Genomic DNA, 22,458 nt, shown 5'->3' on the forward strand with positions numbered 1-22,458 from the left:
GTAGGTGAATTTGCTCCCTGAGCCTCTTTAACTACCAGAGACAGCATTATTCCCCCATTGAGGGTTCTCTTTGCTAGCTCCACCCAACCAGGATTCAGTCACCAATTAGTCTCTAGCATCCTTGCCAAATCTCATTATTTGTTCCTAAGGCCTAGCCTACAGAGCTGACTAAACTTGGCATAGGTGGTCCTTTAAAGACCAACTCTAGTCTAACTCAGCAGTCTCTTCTCCCATTAATCTTTCTATGCTTCAATCCTATGGAATTTCTCACCATTTCTGAACATACCATGTGCCACACCTTTATACATGCTAGTTCCCAAATGGAATGTCTTACCCCCTTTCCCTGGCAAATCTATTCAATCACTCAACAAATATTTACTGAATGTTTGATGTGTAGACATTGTAAGGGACTGGAGAATCAAAGAAAAACAAGACAATTTGCCAGCCTGGCTGGTGTGGGAGACAGACCAATCAACCAGTATGAATCAGTGGGATGAGAACAATAATGGCGTTATGCACCATGATGAATGGCCTGTAACGCAGAATGGGATATGATAGAGGGTATGACAAAGAAAGTCTTTCTGGATGAGGCAATGCCTGTCCTGAGTCTTGATGAGTAAGTACAAAATGATTAGGTAAATCAGGAAGGAGATGACGACAGATTCTAGGAAGTGTGAAATTATTACAAAGTCCTCTTCAATGTGATCTTAAAAGTCTCCATTTCCTCATTTTCTAACTTAATTTAACTGCTTTATGGAACACATGGAACTCATTGCTAAGTGGAAGAGAAACCTGTAAGAACTTCAATGTGGTAAAGCCTCCAATATAGGTTAAATGACAATAATTGCGATCACTGTATTCAAAACAAATTCATTTTGATAGTTTTTATAATTAGCACTGTACTATAATTCTGCATTAACACAAAGTTAAATATTACAGTGAACATATGTTGCTTTTTCAGCTTCCAGAGTTCATTTCCCTTCTTTTGGTAACTGCATCCTAATTTCATTTTGAGGAATCATTTGTCCCATTGTGTGGACTCCTGGGAACATTTTTTCATAGAACTAGATGAATAGTTTCCTTGTTGTGCAAAAGCTTTTTAATTTGATGTAGTCCCATTTGATTATTTTTTTCTTGCCAAAGGAGACATATCCAACACATTATTACTAAGAGCAATTTAAGAATTTATTGCCTATGTTTTCTTCTATGGAGTTCTATGGTTTTGAGTCTTAAATTTGTCTTCAATTCACTTTTTCATTCTTGTATATGGCAAGAAAATGATCCAGTGTCATATTTTTGTGTCTGTCCAATTTTTCCAACACCACTTAATGAAGAGACTGTCTTTATTCCATTCGATATCTTTGCCTTTGTCATAGATCCATTGACAATATAGGTGTGGGTTTTTTTCTGGGCTCTCTATTCTATTTCATTGATCTGTGTTTGTTTTTATGCCAGCACCATGCTGTTTTAATTACTATAGCCTTGTACTAGTAGTATAGTTTGCTATCAGGTAGTGTGATCCCTCCAACTTTGTACTTTCTCCATTGCTTTGACTATTTGAGGTCTTTTGTGGTTCCATATACATTCTAGGATTATTTGTTTTAGCTATTTGAATAATGGCATTGGTATTTTGATGGGGATTGCATTGAATCTGTATATTGCTTTGGGTAGTATGGATATTTTAACGATTCAAGAGCACGGTATATGCTTCCATTTACTTGTATCCCCTTCAATTGCTTTCTTCAGTCCTACAGTTTTCTGAGTACAATTCTTTCAACTCCTTGGTAAAATTTATTCCTAGGTATTTTATTCTTTAATGCAATCGTAAGTGGGATTGCTTTCTTAGTTTCTCTTTCTGATAGTTTGTTATCGGTGTATAAAAATGCAACCAATTTCTGAACATTAATTTTGTATTCTACTTTACTGAATTCATTTATTAGTTCTAATAGTTTTTTTAAAAATTATTATTTTTCCTCACCTGAGGATATTTTTCCCATTGATATTTAGAAAGAGTGGAAGGGAAGAATGAAGAGAGAGAGAGTTCTAACAGTTTTTATGTTTGGATTCTTTAGGGTTCTCTCTATATAGTATTATATAATCTGCAAATAATTGGTTTTTCTTCTCTTCCAATGTGAATGTATTTTCTTTTTCTTGTCTGTTTACTGTGGCTAGGACTTCCAATACCAAGTTGAATGTAAATAGTGAACATGAACATCCTTATCTTGTTCCTGATAAGGAAAACACTTTAGCTTTTCACCATTAAGTATGATGTTAGCTGTGGGTTTTTCATATATGTCCTTTATTATGTTGAAGTATATTCCTTCTATCCCCACTTTGCTGACAGGTTTTTATCATAAATCAATGCTGGATGTTGTCAAATGCTTTTTCTGTATCTATGGATATGATTTTCATCCTTCATTTGTTTATGTTATGTATCATGTTAATAGTTTTGTGGATATTGAACCAACCTTGATTAAATCCTACTTGATAATGGTGTACTATCTTTTTAATGTATTGAGGAATTCAGTTTGCTAATATTTTGTTGAGTATTTTTACATCTATGTTCATCAGGGATATTGGCCTATAATTTTCTTTTTTTGTAGTGTCTTTGTCTGGTTTTGGTATCAAGTTAAGGCTGGCCTTGTAACATAAATTTGGAGTCTTCCCTCTTCAAATTTTTGTAGTAGTGTGGGCAGAATAGGTGTTAAGTCTTCTTTGAATGTTTGGTAAAAGTCAAAGCCATCTGACCTAGCACTTTTGTTTGTTGGGAGATTTTTAGTAACAAACTCAATTTTGTTAGCAGTTATTGGTCTGTTCAGAATGTCTCTTCCTGATTTATGTTTCTTCCTGGAAGTATGTATATTTCTGGGAATTTATCAATTTCTGTCATGTTGTCTAATTCAGCGGTCGCCAACCTTTCAGACCTCACGGACCACCAATTGGCGACCGCTGGTCTAATTTATAGGCATAGAATTGTAGCATTTCCTTATAATGCTTTGTATACCATGGTGTTGGTTGTCATGTCTTTCATTTCTGGTTCTATTTGGGCATTCCTTTTTTCTTCTTAATGAATCTGGCTAAAATTTTACCAATTATGCTTATATTTTCAAAGAACCAGGTTAGTTTCATTAATCTTTTCTATTTTTTTTGCCTCCATTTTGTTTGTTCTGATTTTTATTATTTCCTTACTTCTCACTTTGTTCTTTTTTTTCTAGTTCTGTAAGGTGTAAGGTTAAATAGTTTATTTGAGATTTTTGTTGTTTCTTGAGGTAGGCCTACGTTACTAAATTTCCCTGTTAGAACTGCTTTCACTGTGTCCCACAGCTTTGGGGCCATTGTGTTTTCATTTTCATTTTTCTCAAGAACTGAAAACAGTTCTTCCTTGATCTCATTAACCCATTCATTGTTCAGTGACATGTTGTTTAGCCTCCACGTCATTGTGTTTTTCAGTTTTCTTCTTGTAATTGAGTTCTAGTTTCATATCATTGTGATTGGAGAAGATGCTTGGAATGATTCCAATATTCTTAAACTGAGACTTGTTTTCTGGCCTAATGTGATTTATCCTGGGAAATGTTCCATGTGCACTTGAAAAGAATGTATATTCAGAGGCTTTTAGGTGAAATGTCCTAAAAATATCAATTAAGTCATTCTTATCTAACATGTCATTAACACCGCTGTTCCCTTGATTTTCTGTCTGGATGACCTATCCATTGATGTCAATGGGGTGGTAAAATCCCTTATTACTATAATACATATATTTCTCCTTTATGTCTTTCAATATTTATTTTATATATTTAGGTGCTCCTACACTGGGTGTGTAACGTTAATGAGAGTTGATCCTCTTTAGATTAACCCCTTTATCAATACGAAATGCCTGTCTCTTGTGATAGCCTTTGTTTTAAAGTCTATTTTGTCTTTAATACAAGTATTGCTTTCTTAGCTATTTTTTCTTTTCATTTTGCATGGTAAGTCCTTTTCTATCCCTTCACTTTCACTCTGTATGTCTTTCAATCTGAAGTGGGTCTCTTGTAGGCAGCTCATGAACTTTCATTAAAAAAATCTATTTCCATTAAAGATAATTGATAGGTATGTACTTTATTGCCACTTAATTGTTTTCTGATTGTGTAGTTTTGTGTTCCCCTATTTTCGTGTATGTTGATGACTTTCTAGTGTAGTGTTTGGACTCCTTTCTCTTTATTCTTATAAATTTCTTATAGGTTTTTGGTTTGTGGTTACCATGCACTTCGTATTTATCAAACTATGTTTTTAGAAGTCTATTTTAACTTGATGGCCGCTTAGTTCAAACACATTTTTACTTACCCGCTCCATATATTTTTGTCATTATTTACTTATTTTGTGTTTGTATTTCTTAATTTACTGTTGTAATTAGGTAATTTTCCAACTTTTGCCTTTTAACCTTTGTACTGTAGTTGGTCGAGCCACTGATTTTTACTATTTGCCTTTGTCGGTGAAAGTATTTTTATTTCTATATTTTCTTATATTTTTAATCTTTTTTATTAACTAAGTCCTTTTAGCATTTCTTGTAATGCTAGTTTAGTGTGATTAATTTCTTTACATATCTTGTCTAAGAAACTGTAACTCTCTGTTGACTTTAAATGATAGCCTTGCTGGGTAATCTTGGTTGTAGGTCTTTGCTTTACATTATTTTGAATGTTTCATGCCAATCTCTCCTGGCCTAAATGTTTCTGTTGCAAAATCACCTGACAGTATTATGGGAGCTCCCTTGTATATAACTAAACACTTTTCTTTTGTTCCTTTAAAATTATCTGTCTTTAATCTTTGACATTTTAATTAATGTGTATTGGTATGGGCCTTTTTGGGTTCCTCTTATTTAGAATTCTCTGCACTTGAATTCCCTCTAATGTAGTCTTCAGTTATTGTATTCTTCATTTATACGTGCTTTTTTATCTTTGTTGAAATTCTGAGTTCATGTATTCTTCCCCTGAGTTCATTGAGCATCCTTATAATCAGTGTTTGGAACTTTGTATCTGGTAGATTGCTTGTCTCCATTTTGTTCTTTTTTGAAGTCTTGTTCTGTATTTTTTTTTAATATATTTTATTTATTTTTACAGAGAGGAAGGGAGAGGGATAGAGAGTTAGAAACATCGATGAGAGAGTAACATCGACCAGCTGCGTCCTGCACACCCCCTACTGGGGATGTTCCCGCAACCAAGGTACATGCCCTTGACCAGAATCAAACCTGGGACCTTTCAGTCCCCAGGCCGACGCTCTATGCACTGAGTCAAACCGGTTAGGGCTTGTTCTGTATTTTCATTTGGGACATGTTTGTCTCCTCATTTGGTCTGACTCCCTGTGTTGTTTCTATGTATTAGGTAGATATGCTTATTCTACTCATCTTAGCAGGTGTCCTATGAGGCCCAGTGGCACAGTCTCCCTGTTCACTCGAGGCAGTTGCTTCAGGGCATCCCTTATGTGGGTGTGTGCACCCTTCTGATGTAATTGGGCCTTGATTTCTGTTGGCACATCAGTGAGTGGGATTGACTCTCAGGCTGACTGGCCGTGAGGGCTGTTGGTGACTACAGCAGACAAGCTGTTGTCTGGGGGCTACTCCCATGGAGCGGGAGGCTTTACTGGGGTTCTGGTGCCAGCCAAATCTGCCTTTCATGTGTGTGGATGTGGAGGTGGCTGGGTGGTGTCGTCTAAAGCCAGCTACTGGGTGTGTCGTTTCTAGAGCCTCTTAGGAAGAGCTCTGGTGCAGGTGAGGATCAACTGCTGTTTGTGTCCAGCTTAGGGTGACCAGTAGGAGCTACAAAGTAATCTGAAGAAGGCTGCTGCTTGTGCTTGGAGGTCCTTGGGAAAGGCTATGCTGTGTACTGAGGTGCCAGGCTTGAGACCCTTTGGTGGGCCCCATGATATGAGCTGAGTCAATTCAGTTTTCCTCCATATATCTCTGTTGCTTTTTGAACTGCTACCCTTGCAAGCTTAGGGTAAATTTGTGAGCCACCAAATCTTTGCATAGGTCCCTCAAGAGGAAAAATACTTGGGACTCTAGGAGCCCTCCACATCACTGTGATATGCAATCCCTGCTGGTTTTCACATCCAGATGTCCTGGGGCTCCTCTTCCCAGCACTGGTGCCCCAGGCTAGGGCTGGGATCCCTGCTCCTCAGGGGGGACCTCTGCAGCCCAGATACACACTCAATTCCTAACCCCCACACGAAGGGTGTGGCACCTGCTTGTTCTGTCTCCACCCCTCCTACCAGTATCTACATGGCTTCTTCCTTACATCCCTCATTATAAGGCTTCTGTTTAGCTAGTCTTCAGGTGGTTCTCAATGATAGACATTCTAAAATTTAGTTGTAATTTTGATTTGGTCATGGGAGGGGGTGAGTACAGCGTTTACCTACTCTGCCATCTTGACCCAAACAGTATTACATTTGATTCTCAATTCAAACAGCAAAATCTGCACCAATGCCACTTTGAGGATTTGATAATGCTGGTGGTATTTGAGAGGGGTATTCGTGTATTATCATTAAATGGTTGTATGAAGTTTTTTTAATGTAGCACAGATAAAATATTGAACAAAACATGAATGCTATCAGATAAGGTATTTTCCTACATTTTCTTAACAGACTTTTAGTATTTTTTACTCTATAGCAGGGATTGGGAATGCCTGGCCTGCAAAATTATTTGGCCTGGCCCTGCCAAGGCATTAGGAGTTAATTAAATGTTTGACTAAATAGAGCAGGTTAATTCTGAAGTTGATAATTTTGTATGGCCCATGAGTAATCTTATAAATATCCAAATGGCCCTGGGCAGAAAAGAGGTTTCCCACCCTTGCTCTATAGCAATTGTATATAAGATGTAAACATTTTGACTTATTGTAAAAGAAAGGCACTGAGTAAACTTTTGTTCTGTATCTCACTCATTTATCTCCAAAGCAGGAACAGTTAACTAAGAGTGATCTGAACTAGCTATGAGTCAATAAAATAAATGTTCAATAATCAGTGGTCAACTGTGGAGAACAGTATGGACTTTCCTCAAAAAACTAAAAATGGAACTCCCATTTGACCCAGTGACCCCACTTCCAGGACTATATCCCAAGAAACTAGAAACACCAATCAGAAAGGATATATGTACCCCTATGTTCATAGCAGCACAATTTACAATAGCTAAGATTTGGAAACAGCCTAAGTGCCCATCAGCAGATGAGTGGATTAAAAAACTGTGGTACATCTACACAATGGAATACTATGCTGCTGTAAAAAGGAAGGACCTCCTACCATTTGCAACAGCATGGATGGAGCTGGAAAGCATTATGCTAAGCGAAATAAGTCAGTCAGAGAAAGATAAATATCACATGATCTCACTCATTTGTAGAATATAATGAACAACATAAACTGATGAACAAAAACAGATCCAGAGACAGAGAAGCATCAATCAGATGCTCAAACCTCAGAGGGAAGGTAGGAGAGGGTGGGGGTAAGGGGGAGAGATTAACCAAAGGACACAGACACCAGGAGGGTGATGGGGCAATGGGGGGATAAGGACACATATGTAACACCTTAATCAATAAAGAAAAAAATTAAAAAAACTAATCAGTGGTCATATATATATATATTTATTTATAGAGAGAGAGAGAGAGAGTTGTTGTAAGGTTACAGTAGAGACTTTCTAAGAAGAAAAATTCTTTGACAAACTGTGAAACGGAAAGAATGGAAAACAAAAAAAGCAAAGTTTTCCTTTTGACTTTCCTGTTGTATATAACAAATGACAATTTATAAGTTAATATACTGTCATTTTTTAAAAATTTAAGAGTGAAACAAATTATAATGTATTAAAACGAAAATTTCAATTCATGAGATTTTGATTCTTTCATTCCTTTCTATTTAAAACAGTGGTTCTCAACCTGGGGGTCGAACGACCCTTTCACAGGGGTCGCCTAAGACCATCGGAAAACACATATATAACTACATATTGTTTTTGTGATTAATCACTATGCTTTAATTATGTTCAATTTGTAACAATGAAAATACATCCTGCATATCAGATGTTTACATTGCGATTCATAACAGTAGCAAAATTACAGTTATGAAGTAGCAACGAAAATAATTTTATGGTTGGGGGTCACCACAACATGAGGAACTGTATTAAAGGGTCGCGGCATTAGGAAGGTTGAGAACCACTGATTTAAAAGAATTCTTGTTCTTATATAGAGAGTGGTATGTACTTTATAAAGGATGGAATATAAACACACTAAACATAGCTTATCCGTCTAAATTCTAAATTGTAGCAAACTTAACATCTTTAAAACAGTAATAACAGAAGTAAACATTTAAATATTTCTCCTTTCCCCACAATATGCTTCAGTGAATTATTTAGAAATGGTTTTCCCCCTTAGGGAACAAGGATACTTGACTTCTTAAAATCCTTTATTACCCATTATATAAATTACAAGGCATTACATAATTTATAAGGAATTTTAGTATTATAGAAATTTTGATATAAATACTACAGGAAATGCCTAACATGGTAATATATTAAATGCTACAGGGATTACTATTATTTCTCTTAGGAATGATCTCTTTAACCATGGAAACTAGATTGTGATATCAAATGATATATGTAGCTGTGAAAAATAAAATGAATTTTGGACTTATAAAAGTCCACTGGCTAATATCATAGTTCAAGAGTAGCATTTTATGATTAACTTTCTTTGAAATAATGTAATCATGCAAACCTTCTATTACTCAGGTATCTGAGGTTTTAACCAAGACCAGTTCAGTAATTAACAATGAAAATTCCATATCTTGTTTGGCTACATTAATTGATAATAAAAATTTTCAACAAATATGCACTAGCATAGTCTAGTAAAAGCATCCAGAACGATACACATTTTTACCACTGAGGGTTAAAGTTGTGAAATGCAAAGTAACTGTGAGCTAGAAGAGGGGTCAGCAAGCTATGGCCCAGATGTTTGTTTTTGTAAGTAAAGTTTTACTGGAATGCAGCCAAGCCCATTCATTTCTGTATTGTCTATGGCAGCTTTAGAGCTACAGTGGCAAACTTATGACAGAAACCATATGGTTGCAAGACTGAGCCTAACGCTCTAAAAAAATCTGCAACTTCTGAACTACAGAGTATTTTATACCGCCTTTTAAGTTTTCCTTTTACTGCAAAAACTTCCCAGTTAAGATTTTCTAGGGTAGAAAAAAGGAAGCTTATTGAGCTTATAATTATAATTCAAAATGACATGTGCTTACACTCTACTTACAAGCTGCTTGGCCTTTTTACTGACTGCTGTGCTGTTCGGTTGTCACTTCTCTGCCTGTTTCATACTCCAACTTGGGTTTCTTCCTCCTCTGCTACTGCTAAATTTCCCAGGATGCTTCTCGAGCCTGTATTTTTACTTGTTTCATCTGTCTCCTTTTCCTTTTCTCTTCTCACTAGTTTTATTAATGTTTTTCACGTACTCCGGATTTGGTGAAAGTACCAGGAACTTTGATCATCCTGCTTCCATCTTATACATTATTTAACAATTCTGTAGTTTTAGCTTATTTAAAAAAACTTTAGTGTTTTGCATTTTAATATTTGTTTAGACTTATTCACATACTAATTTGCCTATGACCCTTCTTGCATCTCACCTTTCCCTCTGGGTTTATTTTGTTTCTGCCTGAAGTGCAACTAGCTCCTTCACTTGTTTGTTGCTAAGGGGCACTAACCACTATTGGATTTGGAGCAGCCTTGGATCAGAGTCTACCTTTTGTAACAAATATCCTCTTGCTCATGTTAGGAAATGCTTTCTATAACCCTATCCCGCCTGCTTTCTGTTTCTCAAGGATTCATTATAACTTCTTATCTAAAACCCCTTCTTACGATTCAAATCAAATACTGATTCATTCATTTTAAAAACATCTTTTCTGTGGTTGGGAGGGAAAGGATACACTGGCATGTGCTCACACCTTGAAGTGGAAGTCCCACATATGTTGTTTTCTACATTACTAGCTCACCAATTAAAAATCAGCCCAAATTACACATGTTCAATTTCTCATAACTGTTTCTGACAGTAATTAACCTCCCTGAGAAAAATAGTTTCCTTATCTATAAAATGGAGATGAATATACCTATGTATTTGGATTGATAAAAATTAAAGGAGATTATATACACAAAGTCCTTAAAAAATATTACATAGATGTTAGTTTCTTCTTTTGCTATATGGATAATCAAGAATTAAATGTTTTACATTCTTGTGTCATAAATTCCATTTTCCACTGCATTAAATTTTAAAAATAGCCCAGTAAGTATTACATAGTTTAATATCAAATATTCTAGCAATCTTCTTTTTGTTTTTGTGATTTTTCTCCCTGTCCCCCACTAGTTGTAATCATACTGAGTTCTTAAATTTCTGTTTATTGTTTTGGCTTTTTTCCCCCCTATGCTACTCACATACCACCTGAATAACATACTAAGAATGTCGGTGAATCTGGTAAACTTCTTAAACTAAATACTTTTTAAATGAATTTATAATACATAAGTATTCTATTTTTGATAAAAAGAATAAACTAGATTTTATAATAAACATTGATTTTAATGTTAAGACACTGAAACAGCTTCATTTTAGCAACTATGGATTTTTTAGAGTATAATGAATTTCTAAAAAAAATATATTGGTTAACAAAACTATAGGGTATCCATTAAAGAAGCTTATGCAATAATAAAATGAAAGCAATAAATTTTGAAAAAGCAGAACTAAATTTTACTAGGCTGCTTTTATAAAGGTTAAAAAATGTCATCTAAAACAAAAAACAGCTCTACAAGGTTAAAATTGATCTATCAATAGAGCCATCTTTGAATGTCCCTGACTTAGCTACAAAAATCAAGGATCAAACACATGCTAAAGAACAAAATTGCAGGCACCAAGTAAAAGAAAAAAATATAAGCTAGTTAAAAGACACCTCAACTTACTACCAATAATTTAGCAACGAAGTACATATTTATAGCGATCCTTCTGGGATAACATATTGCCTTCATACAAATCAAGCTTTCCTTTTAACAATGACTTAGAACATATTTTGGCAATAAGGGATAGAGAACAATGAATGGCTCGGGTCCTCTCTAGCATAAGAATAATTATGTCTTATTTTGTTCGTCCCACAGGAAGGAGAGGAATATCAGAAAGAAACAGTTTGAGCACGTTTAGGGGCATCTCATTTAGTAAATGACCAGAGCCTAAGGACCCAAGCTAAAAATGACCCCACGGAGGTTTTTATTTTCAGACAATTTCACCCCTGACGGGGTAGAAAAACATCATGGAAAGAGGTAATTTCTTTTTGTTTTTATTCTGACTTATGAATTTATTTATTTTTAACTGAGTTAAAGACATGTAACAACTATATTAGTTTAATTTTTTATTTGTACATATTGTGAAATGATGATCAGAGTAAGTTTAGTTATTTCACATCCATTACGTCTCATCTTTACAAATTTTGTGTGTGATGGCAACTTTTAAGATTTACCCTCTTAGCAACTAAAACTATCAAATATACAACAGTCTTGTTAACTGTTTCTTTTACTATACACTTAGCAGATAAGTTGAGGCCAGGGTAATAAAGCCCATTTTGAGGAAGCGAGCTTACAGGTAAAAAAGAAATCAGATCCTGATCCCATGGCTTAAGCACAGGGTCAGGCAGTGCCTCAACTGTAGAATTATATGCATCAACAAGATCTCCTTAAGCCTATCTGAGCTGGGGTTAGTAACTTGCAATACAAAGAGTCCTAACTAATACAATATGGGAAATTATATAAGTCTTTCATAAACTGTACATCAATATTTGTAGCCTGTGACAACGGTAAGCAAAAATAATCCCCTAGGGATGAAATTATCTAGTAGTTTACAAAGGTACTTTTTTAATCTTTTCATGAATATGGGGGTAGGAATAGACAATTAGGAGAAAGACAGTGACTGGAAATCTTTGTGAGCATATCCTACCACTAATAGATTCTGAATCTATTAGTGGCAAGAAATATTTCCATTTGGCTTTAAGAGAATTAGTATGTGTGTAGTAGCTAAAAATTACTGTTGATATTTGCCAAAATTCCCCCAAAACTCATAAAACAACCACTACACATTTAAACAAATCCAGTAACTGTGTTTAACGTGAAGCTATGGGTAAAAACCCTGAGTTTTCACGGACCTGAATTAACTACTTTCAGAATCTTTAAAAGTTCTCAAAGTATTACGAGACAAATGTGCTACCTTCTTTCCCAATTTTACTGAAGCATAAAATCCTCTTCAGTCTTAGTTATAATAAAAGCTTATTTATTAAACACAAATGTACCGGGTATGGTGACAAAATGCTTTCACTCATTTGACTTCTATTTCTTTCAGCAGGGCTTTATTTTAAAATACCGAATGAAATGTTATAAATAACATTTTCTAGAGTATAGCCATAAAATAAGCTTGCGATTAATACTGGTGCCTTATTTTATTAAGATTTCTTATTAAGATTTGTCTCCCAATATTTGCAGATCCTAATACAGCTAAATGGTTGCAACTGGTGCATTAATTCCTGAGGCTGGGTTTGGAACTCCATCTAAGAATTTATAATAACAAAGACAGAACACTGGAAAACTCCAGATTTACCATGATCTAAGTAACATCAAGAAACCAGATGACTTGGAGAGCATCTAATTCATAACAGTAGCAAAATTACAGTTATGAAGTAGCAACGAAAATAACTTTATGGTTGGGGGGGTCACCACAACATGAGGAACTATATTAAAGGGTCGCGGCATTAGGAAGGTTGAGAACCACTGCTTTAGAGCAAACTGCCTCTAATACTCTTCCCAGTATGTATTCTTCTCAGTACGTACTACAGAAAAAGAAGTTTACAAATTTTAAACCAGGGCCACTCAAGGTGTGATCTGTAAACAGTTACTAGTCCACAACATTTTCTGTATCATTAACTATAATGTTTATTTCAGATAATCCCCCCCCCCAGCAAACTATTTATTTGATTTTAGAGCGAGACATCGATTTTCTGTTCTATTTATTCATGCATTCATTGACTGATTCTTATATGTGCCCAACTTTGGCACATCGGGATGATGCTTTAACAGAGCTACCATGCCAGAGCTGGTCACAGCAACTATTCAACAACTATTCTTGATTATGGAGACTGTGTTGTTTTATATTGTAGCCCAAGGTTCTTACCTATTACCAACTAGTAACAGTTTGTGGACCAGTTATTTTGGGCTATAATATTCTAGACCTCAATTTTAGATATTACTTGTTTTCTGTCCCTGAGGCCAAACAAATAAATTAACCAAATACTTAGCTGAAACAGTCATGCAGAAGTGGAAAGGCAATAAAAAGTAGCAATTGACCTCACCTTCGACAGAAGCAATTTCACACAGGAAACGTGACCTTCATAGACAGCAGACAGAAGGGGAGTAATATGATGTTTATCTGGAGCCTGTGAAATATTAAATAAAGAGATAAAACCACCTTATCCATTTTTCATTTCTTCTTTCTAGATGGAATTAGGAAACACTTGTGAATATTTTAAAGTCAATGTTTACCTATTTACCTTTCTATCCAAAATCTCTGTATAGGTACACATTTCTAGCCTCTGGAGAGCTGCCCTCTAGAGCAGTAGTTGCCAACCGGTAGTCCGCGAACCACTGGTGATCCGTGAGGTCCGAAAGGTTGGTGACCGCTGCTCTAGAGGCCCAAGCAAGGTTTCTCTTTGGGAGTCTGCAAAGTGAAGTAGAGGGAGCAGAGGCTTTGACCCCAGCTCAAACCTTGGCTCTGCCACTTACTGTGTGACTAGGTATAATCTCTCTGAGCCTCACTCCCCACTAATATAGAAATGCCATTGAGGTGAAGGGAAGAACAGCCAATGAAAAGATTGCCACAGCTCAGCCAAGTGACTTAGTGTCCCCTGAAATGTGAGAAGTTCATCTCACTTGCTGTCATAGTTACTTAAACATTTTTCTAAAACTCTGAAATGCAGAAGGCACAGAAGGAAAGAGTCGGGAAATGGCTGCTTCTGTCTGACCATTTGCTTACTGACCTCTGTCAAAAAATGCACTATATTTACCATGACTGCAGGGTCCTATGGTCCACTGGCAGATAGCATTTGCTACCTACAGGTGGTGCAACTCTCAAGTTGCATTAGAACTTGAAAAGCAGCAGCCAAGGGGAAACATCCTGATCCTCAGCTTGAAAGTCGTTCTGTTTGCTTATTGTTTAAAATCCAAACTATACATTTCTAAGTTACAGAAATTATGATATAATTTCAGACTGTATTATTTAAAATGAGGTTTCCACAAGAACTACTTTATACATCTACATAAGCATACAACAGGAATTTTTTCTAGAATGACAATGTTCCTCACATACATTAATATCTGCTCCTTTCAGCAGCAGAAACTCCAGGATTTCAAGCTGCCCACAATCTGCCGCATAATGAAGAGGCTTCCTTCCACCTTCTAGAGTCCGGTTGACATCTTCTCCCTTTAAAAGAAGCCAAAGGAAACAGTATTTATGTGGACGGTAGATTGAAGGGGGAAGGTGCTTGATATTTTTACTTTCGTAAAGCTCTAAGAATTTCATGAAATATTTGCATTTCTTGCAAAGTGAAGTAACCAAAAACTTGAAATTCTGCACACAGTTTGATAGTAATTCAAACCATGATTAGTCAAGCTAAAACCAAGCAATAATGCTAAATGTAATGAATATACAGTGCTCCATTTCTAAGAAATTCAATCAGCATAACGTCAAGTGGTGGCCTCATGAAACTGATGAGTTCAAATACTGACTTTTTTATACATATCACATGACATGTATTTTAATTCTTCAAAGAAAAAGCATCACTACTTTGATGGCGTCGGCCATTACCACAAGGTAATCAGTATTAGCTATTAAGAATTCATTTCGTTCACTCATTCAACATTTACTCAAGTCCTATTGTATGGTAAGCACTGTACACAGGAGACAATGGTGAGCGAAATCAGACGTGACTTCTGATTGCACAGAGCTTACCATCTAGTGTAATCACGTTTAAATGTATTTCAAAATATAACTGCTATGAAAGAAAGGAACTCAGTGCTACATGAATACTTTTCAGAAGGAATATGATGATCTTGGTGATGATGGTCAGGGGTTGGTAGTATCAGAAGATGAACTAAAGGCCTCAAAAATAGTTTTCATTCACTGAGGATTAACAGAGATTCTAACACTAATAAATATAATTATCTTCTCTGCCAGCTACTACAGGTTTGGCACTGTGCTACATGCATTATCTCTAATTTTTAAATAATTCTAAAAGGAGAAAATCTCCACTTAACTTATGAAAAGTTTAAAGCTGAAAGCGGTTAAATAACTTTTTAATGTGGCACAGTTAGTAATAGTGATCTAAACCCCAAAAACTACCACATTGCCTCCAATTCAGTATTCGCTCTCCTCCCCTTTTAAAAATATGTTTTTATTGATTTTAGAGAGAGGAAGGGAGGAGAGAAACATCGATCAGCTGCTTCCTCCACATCCCCTACTGGGAACTGAGCCCAAAACCTGGGCATAGGCCCTGACAGGGCACCGAACTGGTTACCTCCTGGTGCATGGGACAATGCTCCACCAACTGGGCCATACTGGCTGGGCCTCTTTTTATCTTAAGGAAAATTCAGACTTTACAGAGTAGCAAAATGTCTGAAAGAATTTATTTTCTTAACTACAGTATTATTCACCTAGTTTGGTTTAGTCAACTCATCAAGCCATATCCTGAACTGAGATATTCAGAACTCATTTTATAGCTATTATGAGCTTTTCTTTCAAACATACTCTATATGGACACAGTCTATTACATGCTTAAGATCACTGGAGACTGGATTACTCCCAGTTAACTCCAACTCTACCACTTAGTTGTGGGACCTCAAACTATTTTCTAAATCTGTTTCCTTATCTGTAAAATGGGAATGAAAATACTTATATCTGACAGGGTTTTAGTGCATCATTAAAGGAGACAATTCTTGCAAAGTATGTATGTAACACAGTACCCGACACAGGGTAAAACGTAAAAGATTAACTGCTTTCTGTGGATCCCTGATGTTGACTTATACTGGTTTTAAAAGACTATCCAAACTTGTTTCTACCTAACAGGAGAAATATAAACAAATTATTCAATGTAATAATACTTTATATTTAGAAACAAATTTAAATAGTCTGGTTTTAAAAGACTATCCAAACTTGTTTCTACCTAACAGGGGAAATATAAACAAATTATTCAATGTAATAATACTTTATATTTAGAAACAAATTTAAATAGTAACAGCAATTTGTTGTACCATCTTAGTCTTTATTCATAACTGCAGAAATGTGAGACTCTAAAGATAGATATTGCTTAAATGATTCACAGACAGAAGTAGTTTAATTTTCATTATTTTTCATTATTAACACTTCCTTTCCATTACTGATATTAGCTGGATAGGTCTTTTTAGTGAATCAAAGCAAAGAACTACAGTACTTGCAGTGTGCAATCAATAGGATAACTTTGTGAAAAAATATCTGACAGTTTCCTTCCCTACTTAGTACAAGCATGCAAAATGCATACAAAATGGAGCTGTTGTGTTTAAACTTTATCCTTTATCCCTGCAGACACTGACTTTATAATTCTTATTTTAGCAGACAAAAAAAATGACTGCTTTAAGTTACTGACGGAAAAGAAAAGATCCTCTTCAGCAGGGCCTTAGCAAAAGCAGTACTTATGGAAAAATCTATAGTATTAAACGCCTGTATTGGAAAAGGAGAAAGGTCTCAAATAAATGATCTTTGTACATTTCACTTTCAGAAAATAGGGGAAAAAGGTACATGGAAATCTCTGCAGCTTCTGCTCCATATTGCTGTGAACCAAAAATGCTCTAAAAGACAGTCTATTTAAAAACAAACTGAATCCAAAGTAAGCAGAAGGAACGAATAAAAATCAGAGCAGGAACCAATGAAATGGAAAACAGAAATAAAAGCTAATTCTTAGAGATCAAGGCACTTGATAAATCTCTAGCCAGAGTGAGTGGTGGGCCACAATGCAATATATAGATCATGTATCATGGAAATGTACACTTGAAACCTGTATGAACCTGTTAACCAATTGTCGACCCAGTAAGTTTAATTTTAAAATAATTAATTTCAAAAAAAAAGTGAAGATGCAAAGAAACTTCCAAGCCCCAGATGGACAAGAAAAAAAAAAAAGGATAATAATAATTCTACACATTATTCCAGAAAATGGGAAGCATCCAACTCATTCCATGAGATTAGCATCACTTGGATTCTAAAATAGGACAGAGATGTTATAAGAAAAGGCCACTACAGGCTAATATCTTTCATGAACACAAATTCTGAATAAAATTTTAGCAAACAATCCAAAACTATATAAAAAGGATAATATGCCATGACCAACTCAGATTTATCCCAGGAATACAGGTTGGTTAAATATTTGAAAAGTCATCCAATATAATCCACCATTTGAACCAAAACAACCCATATGATCATCTCAGTAGACAAAAAGGCATCTGACAAAGTCCAACATCTATTGCTGCTAGAAACTCAGCAAAGAAGTAAAAGAGGGAAATTTCCTTGGCCTAATAAGGGTTTTCTACATAAAAACTACAACTAAAATTATACTTAACTGGTAAAAGATCGAATGCTTTTCCTCTAAAAATCAAGTTATCTGTTCTTACCACTTTAGTCAATGTTGTACTGGGGATTCTAGCCAGTGCAATTAGGCAAGAAAAAAAAGGGGGGCATCCGTTTTGAAAAGGAAGTAGAACTGTCTTTGCAAATGACATGATCGTCTATGCAGAAAATCCAAAGGAATCTACCAAAAAGCTACTAGAATAAGTAATTTTGGTTATGTTGTAGAACAAAAGATTAATATACAAAATCAATTGCATTTTATACTAGCAACGAATAACTGCAAAGCCAAGCTAAAAACAGTATTTACAACCGCATTCAAAAATATAAGACAATTTAATAAATCTAACAAAAATGTGAAATACTCATACACTGAAAACTACTAAACACTGTTGAGAAAAATTAGAGAGGATCTAAATAAACAGAAACATACCATGTTTGTGGGTTAGAAGTCTCAATATTGTGAAGATGTCAATTCTCCCCAAATTGATGTACAGATTCAATGCAATACCAATCAAAGCCCTAGTAGGTATTTTTTTAAGACATTAACAAACTGACCCTACACTTCATACGGAAACAAAAACAATGGAGAATAGCCAAAACAACTTTGAAAACAAAACAAAAAACAAGTTGGAGGGCCAACACAAACTGATCTCAAAAATTATTAAAAACTGCAGTAATCAAGAAAGTGTGGCATTGGCATAAAATTATAAACTATTCAAATTAATTTACAGTGACAGAAAGCAGATCTGAGAGGGACTCTGAAGGGGTACCCTCAAGTGATGGATATGTTGTTCATTCTCTTTTTATTTTTATTTTATTTTATTGATTTTTTACAGAGGAAGAGAGAGAGTTAGAAACTTCGATGAGAGAGAAACATCAACCAGCTGCCTCCTGCACACCCCCCACTGGGGATGTGCCCGCAATCAAGATACATGCCCTTGACTGGAATTGAACCCAGGACCCTTCAGTCCGCAGGCCGATGCTCTATCCACTGAGCCAAACCAGTCAGGGCTGTTGTTCATTCTCTTGATAGTGGTGATGGTTCACAGGTGTGTACATGTCAAAACTTATCAAACTGTATACTTTAAATATCTGCAGTTTGTTGTATTTCAATTATACTTCAATAACAAATTTCTGTGGCTCTATTCTTACACCAAGGTTGTGGGTTCGATCCTAAGTCAGGGCACATATAGGAAACTACAGTGGTAAAATGCATAAATGTTTAATAATTTAAAACCATATTGCTATGCAGTCATTCATTCATCAAATACTTGCTGAAAATGGACAACACATCAGGCAAAGTGCCAGTAAGTCATTCATGTTTATTCAACAAACATTTAGTGAGTGTCTTGTTCTTGTCACTGGGAGACAGTGGAGACAAGAAAGACCAAGTCACTGCTCTCATGAAGCTCAATTTAAATGAAAGGAGAGGTCAGTCAACAAAGAAACACATAAATAAGAAAAGAATATCATATATAGTAAGTTCCATGCAGAAAATTTATAAAGGGGAATATGACAGGGAGTGACTAGGTCTCTACCTTAGGTTGTAACATCAGAAGAGGAGGCATTTACTGATATAGCGGGGCCTTGACTTACGAGTTTAATTCGTTCTGTGACGGAGCTCGTAATTCAAATTACTCGTATGTCAAATCAACAGTGAACGAGTGAGACACGTGATGCTGGGCTGATGTTAGGGCGTTCACTGTGACGTTTGCTGCGCCAACTAGCAGTGGGGTATCTGAAGCCGGCTCGTAACCTGAATTTTAGCTCACAACTCAAAGCAAAAAATTGGCCGAGAGACAGCTCGTATCTCGAAAAACTCGTTAGTCGGGACACTCGTAAGTCAAGGCCCCACTGTACTAATGAATGTACAACTAAGTGGAAGAACAAAATAGATGTCTTTCTCTCTCTCAAATCAAAGTACTTTGATGACTATTCATTTCTCCCAGAGGATCAAGTTTAAACAACATAGTTTAGGACATATGGAATGATCTAGCCCATGATGACCTTTCCAAATCTCACAGCATTTCTACTCCCTAAGGGCCTAACCTTTATTTAGCTAGCTCCTACTAATTCTTCAGAATCAAGCTTTAATAAAACGTCTCCTAGAAAGTCATCTCTAATCACCTCAACTTTGAGAAATGTGATCCTCACAGGTAAGTACTTTGTCCTTTCCTGTGTCATAGCACATAGCATTCTACTCAAACTGCCTGCATCTGTATTCTCTATGGACATGGGTCAGGAACCATGCCTCCATTGTTTACTTTTGCATCTCCAGTGCCTAGTATAGTTTGTGACATATAGTAAACATTTATGTAATAGAAGCTTTTTGACTGAGCAAATGGTGAAGTTGCTCAAACAACAGACTTGGAGGTCACACATGACATCTTCCATTTCAACCTAACACTGTTATCTAGTAATAGCAGTAGTAACTTGAGATCAATGATGTTTACCAATGTAGAGAGCATGCATGACAATTTCAAGTTTTCAGCAGTAACTTCAGTGGTGGTGGTGAAACAGAAAAGGAAGATAATGCTCTATCTAGTTCCTTTCTCCTTACCCTCCATCCTATTCTAGGCCAGCCGTGGGCAAACTACAGCCCGTGGGCCAAATCCAGCCCGTTTGCAGTGAATAAAACTATTGAAAAAAAAGACCGTACCCTTTTATGTAATGATGTTTACTTTGAATTTACATTAGTTCACACAAACACTCCCCCCATGCTTTTGTTCCGGCCCTCCGGTCCAGTTTAAGAACCCATTGTGGTCCTTGAGTCAAAAAGTTTGCCCACCCCTGTTCTAGGCATTAGTGTCATTACCAAAGGAAGTTAGACACCTATTCTGTAATTTTGATTCTAATTTCATGAGACATTACCAGCTAGACCAAAATCTCATATTAATTTTGTCTCCCAGATTCTGGGGCTAGGGAAGAGAAATTTTCTGCACAATTCCAACAGGTTCCTTAGCATTACATGACAATCTAACCATGTTTTCTTTTGTATCTTGCTCTTCCACTTTCCATGGAGATTATTTAAATCTCTTCCGTTATTTATAAACTGTCAACTCTATCGCCTCACTTTCTTTCTCAGCAGATAACCTAATATCCTTCTTTTCACAGAACACTGCCTTCAGACAAGAATTCCCCCATAACTTCTCTATACCAACCTGTCTATCTAAAGCCAATTTCTCACCTACATGTTTTAGATATTATGCTTTCTTGTTTTCTTAGAAAGCGTACTCCTTTGTTTATCCCTTTTCTTATCGGTGCTTTCAACCTTTCCTGCTGTACTGGCTCATCAGCATGTGCTTTTCACAACTCTTCCACTAAAAAAGCAAACAGCAACAAGACCTGACATCCACTTTTTAGTGACTATTTTCTTTCCTATCCATTCATGGCTAAACTTTCCAAAAAAGCACTGTCTATATTTTCTATCTCCAATTTCTCACCTTCCATTCTAATCTGACTTTACTCTGAACACCATTTTTGCTGATGTCAATGATCTCCATGTTGTGACTGACAATGTTGACTACTCTTTCCTTTTTTAAACACTCGTTCTTTTTTGGATTCAGTGACACCACATTTTCCCACTTTTCCTCCTACTCTCTGCCTGGGGCTTCACTGTTTCCTCTCCTGACTCATCTACTTCTATCAGATATTTAAAACAAATTTTTAGAATCTTAGTTATGATTTCAGATTGTCATCATAAATAATTCAAACAGTTGATAAACTTGGTTATACAATTTTGTAATAATATCTACTTAGAAGTATCTTGATTATATAATTTTTTGGAATAATATTTCCTTAGGGATAAAGTTTATACATGTTTTTAAAGGCATTATGCAATAATAGCATATGCCATGGAATTTGGCAGCAATAACATTCTTACTATGATGTGTGTGTAAATAACCAGACAGATCATAAATAATTGCACATAACTTCTATTTGCCATATACAGTTGGGGTAAAGCAGGCTGGCAAACCTAATTTGTCATCACATCCAGACCTATTCTAGCTTTACCTTTCCCTTTTAGCAAGAATAATTTATCCAGTTTCATTTTACTCTCCTTCCTTTCATAGCACCATGAAGCCTATTGATTGCTGAATATACAACATAGATTTTTATTATATTAAAACTGTATTTTTACAATTGAAGTTATTATTTTCTCTAAATATGGTATATTCCATATGCGCAGTATATATGTAATATTGCAGATAAGAAAATATTACTTCATATTTTCTGGTGAGTTTAAATTAAATACACTCTATCCAGAACCACTGTGGTGACCATGATCCTTCCTCGTGCCTCCCAAGGTTTAGATTATGGTGGGACGGAGAAAGTCTGTGTGAAATTCTAAATCAAATGGAACCCAAGAAGAGTCATAAGATTACTACTCTATATTCTAACAACTCAAGATGAGCTTCTCTGAGTCTTTCCGGTCCTAACTGGAATTATTCTTAGAAATAAAAAAAGAAAAAGGAGTGATAATGCATCACCAGTTTACATCAATAAGTTGGTGAGTTCTACACTGGGAAGAGAATCTATTATACTATGATTTATTCCAATGTCAAAGCATGGCATTTTAGGTCTGAACACTGGACAAGTTTTTCAACTTTATGAAAATTAAATGACATTACTGGCATTTGAGAAAGCTAATTATATTTCATTTCTTAAGTACTACTGTTTAGAATAACAGAAAGCCTGTTATAGCAATAAATTCTCTTATTTGACTAACAACTTACTAGTGTAACTGTCTAGTTCTATCTTTAATATCAATAAATCAACTAGTATGTAC

At 35.7% G+C, this 22,458-nt stretch overlaps 1 protein-coding gene across 1 annotated transcript in view; it reads right to left on the minus strand.

Annotated features, from left to right (window-relative positions):
• Window positions 1-22,458, minus strand: part of MTPN (myotrophin) — a 53,235-nt gene that overhangs the window by 3,966 nt on the left and 26,811 nt on the right. Inside the window, exons 2-3 of the mRNA XM_059711885.1 lie at window positions 14,385-14,498; window positions 13,372-13,455 (exon numbers count right to left, since the gene is read on the minus strand). Of these exons, the coding sequence (XP_059567868.1) occupies window positions 13,372-13,455; window positions 14,385-14,498 (198 nt within the window). The remainder of the gene's footprint in view (window positions 1-13,371; window positions 13,456-14,384; window positions 14,499-22,458) is intronic.

This window comes from Myotis daubentonii, chromosome 10 (assembly GCF_963259705.1).
Source record: "Myotis daubentonii chromosome 10, mMyoDau2.1, whole genome shotgun sequence".
NCBI lineage: Eukaryota > Metazoa > Chordata > Mammalia > Chiroptera > Vespertilionidae > Myotis > Myotis daubentonii.